At 46.7% G+C, this 18639-nt stretch overlaps 1 protein-coding gene and 1 pseudogene across 3 annotated transcripts in view; one reads left to right on the forward strand and one right to left on the reverse strand.

Moving 5' to 3' along the window:
• Pgd (phosphogluconate dehydrogenase) overlaps positions 1-18639 on the forward strand; it is a 63920-nt gene that overhangs the window by 36823 nt on the left and 8458 nt on the right. For 2 of the 3 annotated variants that reach the window (XM_050195234.3, XM_050195225.3), the window contains exons 2-6: positions 8534-8609; positions 10303-10447; positions 13542-13761; positions 16793-16859; positions 17982-18116. In XM_050195234.3, the coding sequence (XP_050051191.1) occupies positions 8534-8609; positions 10303-10447; positions 13542-13761; positions 16793-16859; positions 17982-18116 (643 nt within the window). Of the gene's footprint in view, positions 1-6738; positions 6780-8533; positions 8610-10302; positions 10448-13541; positions 13762-16792; positions 16860-17981; positions 18117-18639 lie in introns of those variants that run through there. The other variant, XM_055063050.1, reaches the window with a different exon arrangement.
• Positions 1087-1208, reverse strand: LOC126521020 (U2 spliceosomal RNA; annotated as a pseudogene).

An 18639-nucleotide genomic window follows, 5' to 3' on the forward strand; every position in this document is an offset into this window, starting at 1 on the left:
CGTGGTGGTGACGTTCAATAACACAGTATCAATACTGTGAATGACAAAACTAACTTTTATTGGGCGAACCTGTGCCCACAAAACAGGCTACACTTATAGCACAACGATAGTGGCGAACACGCTCGGCGATCGTCGAAAATCTGATCAGCGGGTCAAGCGCGTCGGCTTTTATACTGCAGTCGTCGAATGTTCCAGACTAATCGTTCGGACCCGCGTCGCCCGCGTGCCTTCCACAAAGTTCTACACCATTCGCGTCACGCGATGAAATCAGATAACACAGGGTTCGGCGACAACAGACAGTCGGATAGAAGCATCGATAACTTTCCAGAAACTTCGGATACATGCAGGCGCATCCCGCGCTGTGCGATTACATTTGTTAGGCGGCGAAACGTGGTCGCCCGATAAAGATAAGTACACGCGTCAATATATTTTTTTTTTGTAGGAAACACTGCGTATACGGCAAACTATAGGCCATGTCTTCGTGCACATCCAAACAAACCAAAGCCGAAGTCAGCCACCTTTATTTAAAGGTTTCTATACCACTGCTGAACTTACGCGTGCAAGCGTCCCTGTTCGTCTCGTTTTCATGGCGTTTTCCTTGCGTCTAACTCCTTGTCACACGCGAAGCCTCCCCTGTCTGTGTATATATGTATACGTACCGTTAGCTGATGGGCATTCCCGCTGTTCCACTGGAGTGGTCGGTTTCGTATACGCGATAATAGCAGCGTGCGTGTGGCTCCATAAAGCTTCCGGTCACATGCCTTATCAGTCTACTACATCGGAACAAAACGCGATTTTTCAACTTGTTTCAGTGTATGGAAAGTCTCCTCTTTGTTTTTTTTTTTCGTTTTCCGATAAGAAGGCGCATAACGCCCCAAGACTGCTGCGTATATTTCGTTTAACCTACGGTAAACTGTACTTGTAAAATCGTCGTTATGTACAGAAGTGTTGAAAATATGCGCCCTTTTGTTTTAACGCACTCCTGCTCGCCACTGCTTTTTGCCCCCCTTTTTGTCTAAGTCGGGCTAGTACGGTAGCTGCCGCAAATTTTGCAGCAACGCTGCCTACCTCTACTCCCCTTTAGCAAAAATGTGGGCCGATCCCGGAGGTAGTGCAATGCCGGGCCGACCCACGGCGGAGGTGAAGCAGGCTTCAAGGACTCCGCCCCGAATAATCATAATAATAAATAATAAATTGCATAAATCAATCAAAATGCATTGTTTAATGTCCGTGCGCATAGTGTAATCGTTTGTGAACAGCACATTGACTCCCGAGCAGGAGGCATTGCCATATACGCAAAGAACAAGATGTATGTGCAACCATGTACACCCTTGACTCGCAAGAGGACATTGCCTCCGGCTGTGGGGATGTCTGTGCCGTACAAATGAAAGGCGGAATGGTGATACACACTGTGTATATATCTCCAAGCAAACCCAAGTGTGACACCGAGAACTTAGTGACCACGCACTTTTGCATGGGTTAGCCGCGACGACACTACCTCTGTGATCATTGTTGGAGACTTCAAAGTGGACATTTCAAAGCCAGACAAGAAATGGTTCACTCAGTTTGCGCTAGAAGAGTCTGGTTTGAAGTGCCACACCAATCCAATTCACTCAACTACTCAACAGCGGTCGTGTATAGATTTAACTTTGACCAGGGTTCCGTCTAAGGTTGTAACCGAACCGATCAGTGTATATCGCAGTAATCGCAAAGCTATCGTCACTGCCGTTACCAAACGTTGAAAATAAATACGTGCCCTTGTCTAGCCCTGTGTGATGCGCTACAGCTTCGCTGGTCATCCACCTTCAGAGTGGAATGGAATTTTTTTGACCTCTTTGGTTACATATACAGCGCACGCACACGGCCATTCGCCCACATGGGCATGCACCCCAGGGCGCGATGTTGTTGCTCCAGGGTGCTCTTGGCTGCGGAGAATGAAATGCGTGCAAGCTGTCGTTTGCAATATCTCTAGTCGTGCCCGAAAGCCCTTGCCCATTATTCACGCTAACTCTAGGCGTGCTACGCGTTTCCTCTTAGCATACCTCGAAGGTCGACTTCGCTCTTAATATAGAGGGCGTCGCGCAGGGGATATCTGCTTCGTGCAATGCCCAGCGCGCCTTCGATTACGGGCGTCTCTGTAGTTATATCCGGGCACGCGCATGCCAATAAGACGTATGTGCAGAAAAAGATAAAAACCAAGAAAATCGGAAAGAGCTCAGTCTTTGATAGCGCGAAGCTGAAAAACGCCTGTTAACGGCCCTCGGCTATAATTGAGGGACGCCCGTTTTCCTTTCTGGCACAAGGCCGCAGACACGCCGCTGCTCAAGCAACGGCAAGGTTTTTGCGCAGAGTTCGACGCACGCTACGCGGCCCTTGCCTTGCTTGGCTTGGCTTGGCCGTCGGTCGTCTGGCGTAACCGCTGGCGCGTTCGCGGTGCGTGCGTACGTGCGGCCTTTTGGGGCGCAGACGGGCGGTGCGCGATTAGCGGTGCGCGCCCGTAATCGCCGTTACGTATCGTGCGTTCTCTCTCTCTCTCTCTCTCTCTCTGCGCGCGTGTTGTGTGGGCGCACGTGCTAGCGGCCGTTTTTCATGCAGCATTGCAATGTATTTACGCACTGCGCCTGCCGATCTGATCCGCAGTAGCACTTAATGGAATACAGTGTCGCTCGACTCGATCGCCGTCTTTTGCGGCCACGGGAGCTTGTTTCGAGCCGTCGTCTGTATACAGCGCAGAAAGCAGACGACGGCGAGTGACTCACCGAATGCGTCTGTTTTTTGAGAAACTGGAAAGGGCCAATTTTTGAAGATCTGTCTTGAGAATGTCTCTATTTACGTTCCTTTTAACGCAGACGCGGTAGGTTGGACAGTTCGTCCGTAGCCTGCGTTCGAACGCCGGGTTGCTCGATGCCTTTGATGTGATTTTCATCGTCGTCTGCAACAAACAATTAAGAATTGCTGGCATCGTCTATTCGAAAGATTCGTCGCCTGCAGACGTCAATCAGCCATCAATCCGTTCTCTTGGTTGTAATGCAAGTTAGACAGACAAATGCTATATCTAAGCTCGTTCTTCTAAACATTTTAAATAGTCTGCCTGCGAGACTGCACACTCAGTCGCACATAACATATAGCGGTCGATGCAAAACTGTCTGTTGGGCTGTTCCGGCTACTCTCATCACCCGTTCCCTACAGATTCGGTCAGCGGTTTCGCGCTGGCTTGCAGCTTAGTGATGTCACCAATACGCGCATTCATTATCATCCTAATTATATCCACTTCAAGACGAAGGCCTCTCGCGGCGATCTCCAATTCCCCCTTTTGCGCCAGCTGATTCTGTTTCCAGTTTCCCCTTCCGCTTAGTGCAGTGTAGCCGACGCGGCCTCAGTCTTGGCTAACCCCCATGCCTTTTATCATTCTCCTGTCTTTCTCTCCTAATTTCATCACGCCACTCAATTCTCTGCCGTCTTCGACTGTGCTTTCCTTCCATTGGAACCCATTTCATTACTCCAATAGACCGTCGGTTATAAGCATTACATGGCCTGCTCAGCTCCATTTTTCCCTCTTAATGTCAACTATAGAATATCGGCAACCCCCGTTTGCTCTCTGATCCACACTGCTCTCTTCCCGTCTCTGGAAGTTACGCCTGTCATTTTTCGTTCCATTGATATCATCGTGGTCTTTTTCTTAAGCTTCTTTGTTGACCTCAGTGTTTCTGGCCCCATATGTTATATACAATGTGCTTTGTGAGGATAGTGGTAAGCTGCCGGCCATGACTTGTTACGCAATACCTGCCGTATGTGCTTATCCGACCTGTTTTTTCTTTTTTTTCTGTAGGCTTCCTTTTCATAATCCGTATCCTCTGTGTTTAATTCGCGTATCTAAACGTGCCCTTGCGCGGATCCTAGAGGCTGACGGCGCTTCACGAATTCTTGTTCTCTCGCTGACGTATTGAGCATTACCGTATTATTCCTATTCTGCAACGAATGGCGGAAAACGGGTAGGCAGTGCACCAGTTTACGAGACTAAGGCTTTTGCCGCACTGCACGCAACATTTTTAGAGCGATCGAGCGCGCAGCTGAACGTGTTGACGGCTTATATTTCGCGTGCTATCGCCTCGCGCTTTTATCTCGCGCTTAAGAAGCAATACGTTCGCGGTATTCACGTATGCTGCGAATGACACGTAGTATTTATTCAATTTTTTTTTTTTTTCTGAGCCAATGTTTTCTTTCCGGGGCCAAGTACTGCATTTGCAAAGCCGCTATAGCACGTCTGAGCGCGGTTGCGCTGTTTCTGTTCGAGCGTTGCATGGTCGGTTGGTCGGTCGGTCGGCTGGCCCACAGCGCATGCTGCGACTGCACAATAGACGTGTACAGACTGACGAGCTGCGTGCTCGCTCCGTCGCATCTCTGGCCTCCATCTCGGGCACGCGAGGAGGACTGCTTGCGGGGGTGCGCGCGCCGCTCCTCCCTGTCGAGAAGTCTCGCTTAAAGGGTGTCGAGAGAGACTGTCGAGGGCCGGGGAGAAAGGAACGCCGTGCAGGTCGGTTGATTCGCTCGGTCGTTTTCTCTCGCTTCGGCCGCTGTTCCAGCTATCTCTCTCCGGTCGTTGTCGTATACGCGTGTTTTAGCTTTTCTGAACTCCCTCTTAAGCGGCTCCTAATGGCACCGTATACCGGCTTTCTCAAGCGCGCTCGTCACGAATGAGTTGGCGCGCACGCACGCCTTGTTGACTTTATTATATTTTTGAGCGTGAATTCAGCAGCTTCCTTAAGGGTGGTTGGTAGATGCGCAGTAGATGAGAGTTGGGATCAGCTTATTTAGCTCGAGGACCCGAGAAGCTTCTTCGCGTTCTGGCGAGAGAGGGGGGAATCTTTCGCCTTCGCCGATTTTGCACCGGTTTGACCCCTTTAGCGGGGAAAGGGTGTCCGAAGGGTGTAACTTGTACACCCTTGGCATCGTTGCAGGAAAGAAAAGGACCGTTCGGGCACCGGCGAAGCAGCGCGTCATTCATCACCGCAAGTTTCAAGCGCGACGGTTTCGTCTCGGCTTGCTTTCTAGGCGCTGCTTTCCTAATGGCCGCGAACTAGCTGTCGTTATGTTTGCGTTGAGTCGTGGCAACGTGGCCAAGGACATCTTTTGTCTTTCTCGTCATTTCGTCGCTTCTCTTCGGTGGTAAATACTTGAACTTTTTGTCCCGCGTGTAAAGCTAAATGCGCATCCGTGTGAGAGAATAGCGGGAGAACCGACGCTTATTCGAGCGGGCGCGACCTCGTTTCGGATACCGAGTATTCCGTGTAACCTGAACCTTGGGCTTCAGACGAATGCTGACCTCACGTGGGGGGTTCACAAGAATAGGCTGCCGGGCTAATTCGTTCATGATGAATAACTTTCAGCGCACAACAACGGGGGAGAAATTCAGACACAAACCTTGCATAAGCGCTACACACTCTAAGAAAAGTTTGAGTCGTATCTTTGCCACACAACAATAAACGTCATCCGTCTCGTCCACATTACCTTTCTTTAACGCTGCGAGCCGGGTGCTTTCCAGTAACGAACGGCATGCGCTTTATCAGCATTACATAGCATTCTCGACAGGAAGGTAGCGGGCGCGGCGTTTCCAAGAAAGGAAACGCAAGCAAGGCAGATGGCGATTATTGTTGTGTGGCAGATATACACCCCAAAGGGTGTACACTTTTTTTAGTGCTTCGATGGGGGCGAAATGCGAGAACACCCGTGTACTTGGATTTAGGTGCACGTTAAAGAACCCCAGGTGGTCGAAATTTCCGGAGTCCTCCTCTACGGCGTGCCTCATAATCAGGAAGTGGTTTTGGCACGTAAAACCCCGCAATTTAATTTTAATTTTTTTTTTAGTGCGCACTCTTAAACAAATGTACATGTACATCCTTTGGGGTGTATATTTGCCGCACGACAATAATCGTCATCTGTCTTGCTTGCATTTCTTTCCTTGAAAACGCTGCGCCCGCTACTTTCCTGTCGAGAATGCTCTGTCATGCTGATAACGGGCATGCCGTTCGCGACTTGGAAGTACCGGGCCCGCCGCGTTAAATAAAGGAAATGCGGAAAACACAGATGACGATTATTCTTGTGGGGCAAAAGGGTGTGATTTTGCTTAAGAGTGCACGCACTGGGAATGTATACAGTGCTCAGCGCGTGGCCGCCTGTGCTTCATCAGCCCCCGGTGGGCGCTGGGGGCACTGAAGCTGGTGCATTGTTATATACTACGAAAGCGGAGGCCTTTGTGATACATTGGTACTGAACTTGGCACCGCAGCGGCCAACCAGCATCTACCGGTAGCGGGAAATGCACCGGTCGCCATGGGGGTCCGAGTATAACGTTTCAATCGCTGAGCACTCCTCATGAGGCGACCACGTTTGCCTCGCGAGGCTGTGTCGCCTTCCTATAGTCAGAACCCCGCGTGAAGAGCGGTAGCGCGGCGCGAAACGTTGCTATACCGCGTTCAATGCTTTGACTGTGGGCGAAACTGCCAATTCGTTTTCCGGCCGCCCGCATCTTGGACGATCGCCGCCTCCGTGTTGTGGGCATGTGCCATTGTCCGGGATCATCATCACCGTGCTCAAGCCGAGGAGTCGGCGGGGTTTCTGCAGCCGGCCGCGGCCGAAGCGGCGAGGACGAGGAAGTCCACCGCGATGGTGGACCGGTCGCTGTCGCTGTCGCCGCGACCGCTGCAGGGGCTGCAGCCGATCACCGGCTGCCCGTGCCGCGCCTGCCTCCGCGGCGATGAAGCTCAACCAGTGGATGAGAAAGTAGGCGAGCCGCCCGAGTACGCCATCGCCTAGCGCCCACTTATACCTTTGATCGCGTGTATGCAATATATACAGTGCCTTCCTATACTCTGTGCTTCGGCTGCAGCCGTCTCGCATCACATTTAACGTCGCAAGTGCCGTTTTCAGGTTAAAGGGACTCAAAGGAAGATAGGTCGAGCTAGATCGATGGGCTATTCGTCTAGAAGTCTACCATCGCTTCCTGTGCGTCAACAAAGTTGCGTAGAAAATTGTCACCGGAGAATTGCTGCTGCTCCTCTATTTGAACCGCCCGCGCGAGAACTGAGGAGCTAACGAAAACTCTACGTGTCCTCTCTCTTTTCCGCTACTTGTGAATTGGGTAGTGCTGACGTCACGTGAGAGGTACCATAGTGCGCCACAGACGGCGCCACTCCGATTTTCTGTTTTCGTCATTTTCTTGCTTGCAGAAGCTCCGTTCTCGTTACGAATGATGGATTCGTTATTACAGATGCCTGTTCTTTCAATGTAGCTCGATGTAGTATTTCCCTTAAGTGTTCTCAAGCATGCATTTCAGATGATGGGGGCGGGAAGCTAGAGTACACCTGACGTGATTCACATTCGGTGTGAGCCGACGTCTGTTCGTGATGTCAGCCCTTTGATACATGCACATATTAGTTCTCTGGCAGTCTCGTTGACGCACCATCGAGCCCTCGGTTTTTTGTTCATTGGTTTTATTTCAAAACGCTAGCTATAATTCGAAAAGCTAGCAGTGAAATCGAGATGCCAGTCTTCATTGCTGGAGATGCCAAAAGTGAAATTAAGATATGGTTGTGCTGTGTTCTTTTTTTTCCCGTTTTGATTCGCCCTCCTTCGTCTCTCCTCCCGTGCAGAGTAGCATGTAGTCGAGTATCTTATGCTGGTAGGTGTCCTTGATTTTAACTAAAGAGCTCCCTATGTCCTCTCCAGATATGCCTTCCTGGACCTATCAGACCTTCCTAGACTGGGCACTTTATCCACTTTAGTGGCTGCCACTGTCATGGAATATTTATCCTATGCTTAGTGGTTTTATAAGTGTTCTCGTTGCACTTTGGGTTCGCACTAATAATGCGGATTTTGCAAGCTGTTATGCTTGGAGAAACTGCTCCAAAACAATTTCTCTTATCAATTGGGCTATTTACACATTGTTTGTACTTGTGCATTGAATGTACACATGACTGGTCGATACGTCAATGATCATACCACGACAAAAGTTGCAATTATTGCTGTTAGTGAAATTGCTGACTAATCAGTTTGGTCTAATTAGTACTTGCAGTCTGAATTATCTGAAATAAATACGCACACAATTGCTGGAGCAGTGTGTGTAAATTTTTAAGCGTGCCACACCATTATTGGAGCACCCTTGATTTCCACTAGCAAATAAAATCTAGCGCCTGCTTGCAGTCCACCTGTGTTGATGCTTGCAATGCATTTCATTGCGCTAAAAGCATATGGTTATTAGTCTACCACCCTAAAATGCTGCCTAACCTTGGATTAGTCCATTGTACTTTCCTACTAATAATGGCACCAACATTGCTGCAAAAATCCGCTTGTCAAAACATTGGCACCAGACTCGGACACCTCTTGCTTCTATTATATTTTGTCTCCAAGTCTCCAGATATTCCGCATACTTTTTGCATAAGAGGTCTTAGACTTCAACATTAAAGGAATGCAAGAAAGGTGCCGTTTTACTGAACATTCTGAAATAATTAATGTGTGCCTGTCTTTTCTTTGTGCAGGGCAGACATAGGCCTCATTGGCCTGGCGGTCATGGGACAGAACCTGATCCTGAACATGAATGACCATGGCTTTGTGGTGAGCATTCAGAAGTCTTTCTTTGTTTTGTATTTGGTCTCTTGTATCTAGCCAGTCTTCTCTCCAGTCATGCACCTAAACAGCATCAAAGACAGTTGAGGTTGCTGCATTAAGTGCTCACATGTAAAAGAGGCAAAGTAAATGCCATTGACTTTACAGTCAAATGTCGATATAACGACTTATTGGATATAAGGAAGCAAATTTAAGATGTGTTCACCGATATCTGCATGTAATGAATATATGCTTATAAAGATACCGGATGTAAAGAAGTTAGTATTTTCATGATGGTGGTGACATCAAACTCATACATCGTATATCATATGACATCAACATACTGTATGTAAAAATAAATAAACCGTAACAATTTTTTGCTTTATACTTCAGTGTGGTAACATGGGTAACCTCGGTGATTATTCAACTTATAGTGACACATGTGTATGTGCTACCACACGAACTTCTTATGTATAGTTAGCAAAGCAAAACAACTAAGAGCTTTTTCGGCCCTGTTGTACACTTCTCATAGTAGACAAAACACAATAACTTGAACCTTTATATTCCTGTTAATTCCACCATTCTCTCTTCTCTTTGGTGTTGTCATATTGCAACATTAATATATTAATGTTACCTTCTCAAGCATGGACCTAAATCACTTGGTGCAGATGTCATTGCCATTGATATATTTTTCGCGACTTACCAGTGACGTTTTGAATTGTTGCCTGAAGATCTGACCGCTACATCCATGGGGTCACAGCTACTTGCAGCTTCTTCACAGCAAATGAGTCTCTCAAGCTGTCTATACAGCTTTTTCCCTGGCTGTCCTCGCAACACCAGTTGCGGAAATAAACCTTCAACCAACCAACCTTCAACCTACCTTCTAGTGTTTGAAGTACAAGATTGCATGGTTGGGTGTGATGGTGGACTATTCTTGGTAACCTTTGCAGCGAGTTCAGATCTGCGTGTATTCGAGATTCAAAACTGTAAGAAACGCTTAAAGGCACAAAGGTACTCATCGCTTCTTGTTGCATCTGATAGTTTTGTCTGTCCATAATGCTTTGACATTACATTTTAATGCGAAAGCATTATATGCCCCATTACGCGAAAATTCGTCATTGTAGTCAAGTTGACGTCAAATTTCTCAGAGGTTCCTGTAAATTAATTCCTTCGAAAATAATATTACGTAAATTTCGGTCTCGATGGGAATCAAGCCCAGCCCCTATGGGGTGTGAGACGAGCACGCTTCCTCATCCCTACGGCCACTCCACGGTTCTGGGTGAATAAAGGTGTGGCTAGTGCATACGTCACTGTGCACGTCACATCGCGGCCGTCTGGCTTGCTGAAGATGTGGTCTAGTGCGTGCGTGGTTAGGCACGTGACGGCGCAGCCAATGTGTAGGAGGTGGTGCCACGTCATGAGTGTGTAAGTTGAGTGTATAAAATAGAAAGCATTAATATCCAGTTGAACGCCGCTGAGCAGTCGTTCGAATTATGAGCTCCTTACGGGCAAGCGAGTGGATTGAGACGCTTAGAGAGTTTTCATTTGGCCTTGCCGAGGCACTGGTAAAACGCAGGCGAGAACTTGCGCAGATAAGGAACGCGCAGAAGAAAAGCATTTCACCAAAAGGACTATAATGCTTTCGCATTCCCACACATAGGCAATCTTAAGTGTGTCTGCCGAATTCTTTTTTCTCCCCTAGGTATGTGCCTTCAACAGAACAGTCGAGAAAGTGGACGAGTTTCTCAAGAAAGAGGCAAAGGGGACCAAGGTTATCGGCGCCCACTCCCTCGACGAATTTGTCTCCAAGCTCAAGACTCCACGCCGAATTGTTCTGCTTGTCAAAGGTCGGGCTACATTTTGTGATGCCTAGGCAGCGAGTTTCAGTTGTGGATGATCTGCCCTATGTGTGAAATGACGAATTCGAGGAGATGCATGCCTGCTCACTGCATGTCCAGTTGACCGCTAATAAAAGAAGACAGAAAGAAATATAAAACGGTGACACGGTGATAACGCCTGTGTTGTCGTTTTGCGTTTTTCTTTGTCTTTGTCCTTTGTTAGTGGTCACCATGACGTGCAGTAAACACCAACTAGTAGAGGTGCGAGAATATTCGAAACTTTCGAATAGTTAGTCGAATAGCGTCCTTTTCGATTCGGTCTTCAAATCGAATAGTTGCAATTCGTAAATGCGAATGTTTTTCGAATGTTTCAAAACGTCAACTGCGCCCAAATAAACCTAAAGAAAAGTGGAGCAAGAGTGAAGTAAATTTTCACTCCCAAGGGCATAGTATAGACACAAGTCATGAAAGCTTGCATAGTGGGGCAGGCTACGTCACTTAGGCAGCCATACTTCGCAGGCTGTGCAGCAGTCATTCGCACTCTCTGAAGAGCTTTGTGCATGCGAAGAAACTACATGTTTGTTCCTAATGCCCCATTCGTGCTTTTAATAAACAACGCTTCATAACTATGTAATGACAGAAACTTGCCAACTTTGAGAATACTGGGTTGTGAACATCATATTATATTAATTGTGATAACGACAATTTATTATTCGAAAAATATTCGAATATTTGCTTTTGGCACTACTCGCAACGTATTGGATTCGTTCTCAAAAATAGCTATTCGCACACCCCTACCAACTAGGCCTAACTCAAGTCCTTCTGAAGCAGGCTTGCTTGTAACAATAAACAGCAAATATGACCCTGTATTGGCTTGTAATTCGTACATGCTATATTATGTACTTCAGGTTTACAGCGGAATATCGTTGTGCTGAATGTACCATAAAAAATGTATTCCCTTAGCACGCATACTCTTAAACCTCGCTTAGTTTTTGGCAACATTTGATCACAAGCGTGTTTAAACTGCAAAGTTCGTGCAGACTGTAAATTATGCTTGGCGTTAGTGTTCAAATTGAAGCAGAGGTTGTGAGGTAGTATCTTTTTTTCTTGCTGGGCTTGCACAGCATCATGGTGCTTCAGAGTATATTAGTATTCAAGCATGAGGCCAGCATAAAAGAAAATTGTAGTCATGTGCAAATAATATTTAGTGGTTACCTTACGGCACATATTTCAATCTACGAGCTGTGGCCTTGAGTTTGCAAGGCACATAGACTTGAAACGAATTCTAAGAACGGCACCGGTTTCGACATGAGCGCCGTCAAAGTTGCGGTAAAAATGAGCTCCTGTCCCACCTAATTTTTTAAAGAAAATGCAGTTTCATACATTGGAGCTCAAAAGTGACTGGAACGGCAATGCATTTCTTCGGACACTTTGAAAATTCATATCTCGGAACTGGCGTTCCGAGTGGATACGCCTTGCGTAATCAGCGATAAGAATTAGTAGATTGAAATATGTGTGTAAAGTAATTACACTTTTAAATAGTGTAATAGGACAGGGGTAATGGGAGATCGCAGAGAGAGGCCTTCGTCCTGCAGTGTACATAAACCAACCTGATGATGATGACTTTGTAGGATCTCATTCGCGCTTTCTGGACGAAGGAACGACAACACAGCAGTGGTAACAAACAAAAGGGCATTAATTACGCCGTTTATACGGTAAGGCCGGCTAGCCAAATCACAACTCATAGAAACATGCCGATGGGCGCTGACTAATCGAGGAAGTCCGACTCACCGCGACAGGATATCGCGCGAATATGCTCACTCCGATGCCGGATAACGCTTAACCGTTCGCGTGTACAGTCACGCAAACAAATGGTGACGCGTTAGAACGATCGTGCTTGTCCATCCCGGTGCCCCGCTCCGAAGCATTTCACAGGACGGTCCCGCGAAGCATGCTGGCGCGCGCGCGAAGCGTCCGCGCACCTAGCCGTTCCCGAGCCAAAAAGAAAGAGGCTACTCCCTTTTGCGCCCGAGTAACCCTACCGTTAGATGGCGTTAGCAGCGCAACACTCGCGCCATCTCTCGTACTATTCTGCAACTACGCCGACCGCCGGCGTTACCTAGCTACGCGGGGAAGCCGCACTACAGGAGATGAGAGCCATGCGAGGAACACAGGTTCATTATTCAGTTACGTATTTGGTTGCTCGTAAAAGTAATGACTACCTCATAAAGTAATTTAGCTCAAGGGTTAAAGTTCTGCTATCTGCCGCAGGCAACTTCCTGAAATTTGGTGCAGCTAAAAGAAAGAACACCTGGCAATGCAGATATGTATTATATGTATATACATATATGTACTTTTCAGACTGTGTTAACATGTTTTGGACTGAAGAGGTAGGCCATCAAAACAGTGAAATTTAGCTTGCTTCTTGCAATGAAGAAAGGGTCAAAAGAAACAGGACATTGAACACAAAAGGGTGTGGTTAAATGTTCTGACAATCTGGTTTTCACACTGCAGCCTTTGTTTGCCAACCCTGCACTTGCCTCTGCCATGTTTCTAACATGAACTTACTACCTAGCCAGACAAGACATCAAGCCATCAGTTTCAACATCATTATCATGCTGTCGTGGCAGCAGTAAGCATTGTAATAAGTAAGCGATAAACAGTTGACTGAAAGAATGTAGTTTGCCTGGCTTTAATTTTTGGCACTTTAGCTCCGGAAGCTGATGCTCCAGCTGATTGTGCATCAGAACGCAGGCAAGCAGACTGCATATGCTAAAGCTTGGGAGATAAGCATATCTAACGGGATTCAGGAGCAGCTGTGGATGAAAGTGGCACAAGCCAGTGCTAGAGATCATAGCACGATTTCTTGGAGCAGCACCAAGATGCTACCAAGTATTGTTGGCGTCGAGCATATAGCAACAGAGCCGAGCAAGAAGAGGCTCTAGTGAAATTTTTCGCGACAGCTGGTGGCACATGAAAGTACTCAATATTAACATCCTCAGTGTCAAGAAAAGGTTTTGCGTTCCCTCTTGCACTTCCTTACAAATTGTGTTTGAGCGATGGAGTGTTAATGATGACTTATGCAATTTTCCCTTCTGGGCAGCTGGAGAGGCAGTCGACGGCTTCATCAACAAGCTGGTTCCTCTGCTGGACAAAGGCGACATCATCATTGATGGTGGCAACTCGGAGTACCAGGACAGCGAGCGCCGGTGTGAGGCCCTCAAAAGCAAGGGCATTTTATTCGTGGGCTCTGGAGTGAGCGGTGGTGAGGAAGGTGCACGACAAGGCCCATCGCTCATGCCTGGTGGCAACCCTGAGGCCTGGTGGGTCCAGTCTTTTTCTTAGCTGAGATACTTGTCAGTTTCACTTTAGTATGATGAAATAATCAACAGTGGCTTAATGAGGAGGGCTTCAGCCTGGAGGCGACATTTTGATAAAGGGACTTGGCTTTATCAGACGAGTCCTATTGTCGAAATGTTGGCTTCAGGCCGAGGTGCCTTTGTCTGCCCACTATTGACCGGTCTCCGTTTCCCCACAATCAGTTTTTGTTTGGATCACTATAGCAAAGCCACTTATAATAGTAATGATACAACTTTACTGCCCTTCATATTAAATGGGTGTCACATCACCTTGGACACAGTGAGCTGTTAATGATAATACTGACTTTTTTCTGACTAAGGGGTCTGTATTCCAATGGAGACAGTGCTTTGAATGCACATTAAAGAACCCTAGATGGTCAAAGCTTATCTGAAGCTCTAACTGTATTTTCTCTCACATCCGAGGTGCTTCATTGTGATAACACTCGCCAGTCTATCTTGGTCCTCTTTTAGAGCGCAGCTTTTGGCACCCGTTCCTGTGGTGAGCGTCGGCATGACCAAGCGAATGAGCACAACGAAAGATTAGAGCGAATGTGGCGCTCAGCAGGGGATGAAAAGTGCCAAGAGAAAAATGGCACGAGGAGGTTGCTCTGGAACCATGGGGCAGAAAAGCGGAGGAGGGTAGGGTGATAGCATGAGAAGAAAAGCATAGTTTGGAGACGGTGGCTACGAGATGGCGCCAGAGTAGTGAGGGGCGTTTGGGAGGTTTGTCGGCGCCGGTTTTTGTGAATCGTGCCCAAGCGCCACCCACGCACTGACTCTCGTGATTTACAGATTAGCGAGGCAGTGGTGCCACACTTCGCTCTATTAGCAGCATGACACACGAGACCAATTGTCCGTGCCAGCCAGCATATTGCAAAATGAAAACAGATCTAGAGCTGCGCTAAAATTTTGCATTCGGGAGGATCATAATCATCGGTGAATTTTTTCTTGCACCAACAATTCACAATAAAGGGACCCTCAAACGATTTTGACGATTTTGTACAAACGTACTGAGTCGTTAGAGTATGTCCTTCTGATCATTAATTCACGCATCTGAGTGTTCTGCGTAAAGCGTGTGATTTACTATAAGGTTTTAAATGTCTGAGTTGTGTACATCACTGCCAAGTGCAGCACACCGCCCGGCTGAATTTTCAGCCGCCCCCAACTGTTTGATGTAAATTGCCCTAATGACACTAGTAGGGCGAGCTGTCCGATTGGCTGCCCAGGGCCTGTCATTGATAATTTTTCCAACTTTATGGTGAAGAAATGTTGTTCGAAATAGTTGGAATGTTAATTTGTTTCTATAAAAAGAAAGTAATGGAAAGAGAATGCACAATAACAATTTGTCGCCACACTTCAGTACTTCCGGCACACAGCGAGTGTCTGCTTATGTTACAACATGCTCCGTGTTGACGAAAGCTCCGCTGTCAATGTCGGCCTGTCTTTTCGCGAGCACCATGATTCGCCTTTTTGCTTTGTGGGCTGCAAACGGAGCGACTGGCAATTTGTGAAGCTGCGAGATAGTGTCCCTCCGCAAGGCAGCAGACGAGTAGAGTGGCTGCAGCGCATTGGACTATCAGTATCTGATCGGCGCCAAGATTTATGCGTTTGTGGCCGCCACTTTACACCGGAGGATTACTGCCACAATAGCGTTTCACAAGTCCGGTATTTGGGTGAATGCAAGCGCAAGGTGACTGGGCCTGGCTGTTTGACCATGCCGTTTCATGGGATGAGTAGAAGCACAAACATAAATAGTCTGCATGGTGCAGCCACCTGGTGGCTGCACCAGGTGGCAGCAACAGGTAAATTTTTTGCAGGAGCATAATCATTAACATGTTGTCTTTGTAAATGCTTAAAATGTTTTGCACATGGTTAAAGCAATATTAGCTCTTTGGCTGGTTAACTTCTGCACCACGAGGTGGCTGGGCCGTGCAGACCGATCAGGCTGCTCATGTACGTCTACATTAAAGTCCCTTCATCAGCTTGAATTTACGCCCAGCCAGAATACCAGAATACATACTAGGCACGTTCGTTGCTGTGACAGAATGCTCGTGACACACACTGCTTGGGGTCGACTGCCAAGCAGCTGGCGGAGAGTTTGGAGAGGCTTCGCGCGCGCGCTCCTGGACGACTGGAAGTCGACGACACGATGTGCCATCTTCACACAGAGCCAGTGAAGGCGGAGTGATGCCCGATCACTTGGCGAATGAGTTGAGAAAGTGCATGGCTATGGAGGAGCGTAACTTGTAATCGTGCGTAGCTCTCTTAGTATGAGACGCTTCATACAAATTGCGATGCAGATGATTAACTTTAGTTGTACCTTACGTGTCTACAAAATTTGTCTGAACCGTTTCAGGGGCCCTTTAATGCTATTGTGGCCTTGCAAGAATCCAGCTGCTAAAGTCGGAATGGTTTCCCCTAATGAGCGACACACCTTCTTGTTTTAAAAATGATGACTAATATCATGCCCTTATGTAATGTTGTCAAGGTAAGATTCATAATTAAATGGATATACACATTGTTCAGTAACAGAAGTGCAGTGTTTCCCCAGCTCCACAGTCATGGTAGAATGTAAGCTGTTTTCTTCTACTCTTGTGTAAAATGAAAAGATCTCCTAGCAGCCTTTCTTCCACCTTTCAAGATTGTCTGTTTTCATTGTTACTCTAAAAAGAGTACCAACAAGCAAACTTCAATTAGCTACTTATCTACACAAACAGAATGGGAAAACTTGCTATCATTCAATGTTGCGAACTTTTTAAAAGGATGTCTGAAACACTCTATAATTGGTGAGCATTTTGAAGCTGAAATGCTGGTTTAGTTCAAAAGCTTGTAGCTGGAGAAGTGACATTGTTAGGCTGTGCGCACAACAGTCAGTCCAATTTCACGCTAAACGCTTGATCGTTACATCCTTTAACACTGGCGAATTCTACTGCAAGTTTTGGACTCTGGCTTCCGGACTGTTGTTTTGATAACTGCTACTTTGCATTTCTTTCAGGCCCCACATCAAGGAAATCTTCCAGAGCATTTCTGCAAAGGCAGATGGAGAGCCATGCTGCGACTGGGTTAGTAATTGCGATTTACCCCTCAAAGAAAGAATAAATAGCTGTATTAAATTATGCTTCTACAATACCCCCCCCCCCCCCCCACCTCCAGAAAATGGCTGGCCCACCCGCTTTGAAGTTTCCGCACTAGCTTGCTGTGATGTCGTAGATATATTCATGGTCTGCTCAGACTTAGTTAATTTTGCTATAGGTACAGATGGACTGCATTGCATTCTAAAGGACCCAAAGACTGAACTAAGCAAAGTCTAAGGTTTACTGTGCCACAACAGGCCAAAAATGAGAAAATACATTGAATTCGATGACATCGCACAGATACCAGGACTGTGGTTATGACGAGAAATTAAAAAAAAAAAAAAAACATGGCCTAGTTTTACCTTTGTTCTCTGGTTTAGTAATGAATGTTGTACTGCGAAATTAACAAAAATAGTTTTGAAAAATACTTTATCAATCAAAGCTAATTTAGAGTTTCTCTTTAGCATCCCTTTTTAGACCAGTTGCTTGGAATTCAGTGTGAATACTTTTCTTTTAATGGAAGTAGTGAAGATGGTTCATTCATCGCTGTGCATGTAACCCAGGTATGTTGACGTTGCATGCACGGCACACCAAAAATTTACAAAATTGAAATAAAGAAGAGGGATGGCTTATGCTCGAGTTTTGCCTTCAAGTGCTGCTTCATGGCAGTGCTTTCTTTGCCACTTTGAAAATTCGCCTTGCTTAAACTTGAAGCTGCCGTGAAAATTACAATTGTGCACATAAAAAAAAAAAAAAAAATTGCTTCACTAAGAGACTTGGTATGCATTTCTGGATTAAGATCGTGCAAATAAACTGTACAGGAAAAGCTTTTTTTCTAATTTCTCACATCCTTGTTTCACTGCTTTAACTTGTAAAAACAAAATGTCTTTCAAAGCTCTAGCTTTGTGGTGACATTTGTGTTAAGTTTCTTTAAGGTTTGAGCATGGTTGTGGCCATGGTAGACCTTTACTTGAAGCTATGGTCATCCCTCATAGTGAGTGCGTTCTCTTGCAGACAAGTGTGCACATAATTTTGTCCTATTGTCCTTAGCACATCCTTATATTGGTTGCATCCACCTTTCAAGTTCAAGGTGCGACTCATTTTGTGCAGGTTGGCGACGGTGGCTCGGGCCACTTTGTCAAGATGGTCCACAACGGCATTGAATATGGTGACATGCAGCTCATCTGCGAGGCCTATCACCTCATGAAAAATGCAGCTGGTCTGAACCATGACCAGATGAGCGAGGTGCGTTGCGGAGTGCCAAGTGAAAAACTCCATCTGCTTGGCTGTTGATGCATGCCAGCACTTCATGTATAGTTTGCATGAGTGTTCTGTGGTCGGTGTGCTTAGTACATGATTCGTATTGTAGGACACTCAAAAAGATCTTAGCAGTTGATAAAATGCGGCTTGAACCTGGTGTAGATCCAGGAGTGACGTCCGGATGTCATGGTCCTCTATCAAAGTTCTCCTGTCTTGTCGATTGTAAAAGATCGGACGTCAAGCTTGTACCAAACCAGACCCGCCGTGGTTGCTCAGTGGCTATGGTGTTGGGCTGCTGAGCACGAGGTCGCGGGATCGAATCCCGGCCACGGCGGCCGCATTTCGATGGGGGCGAAATGCGAAAACACCCGTGTGCTTAGATTTAGGTGCACGTTAAAGAACCCCAGGTGGTCAAAATTTCCGGAGTCCTCCACTACGGCGTGCCTCATAATCAGAAAGTGGTTTTGGCACGTAAAACCCAAAATATTATTATTATTAAGCTTGTACC

Source organism: Dermacentor andersoni, chromosome 3 (assembly GCF_023375885.2).
Source record: "Dermacentor andersoni chromosome 3, qqDerAnde1_hic_scaffold, whole genome shotgun sequence".
NCBI classification, from domain to species: Eukaryota; Metazoa; Arthropoda; class Arachnida; order Ixodida; family Ixodidae; genus Dermacentor; species Dermacentor andersoni.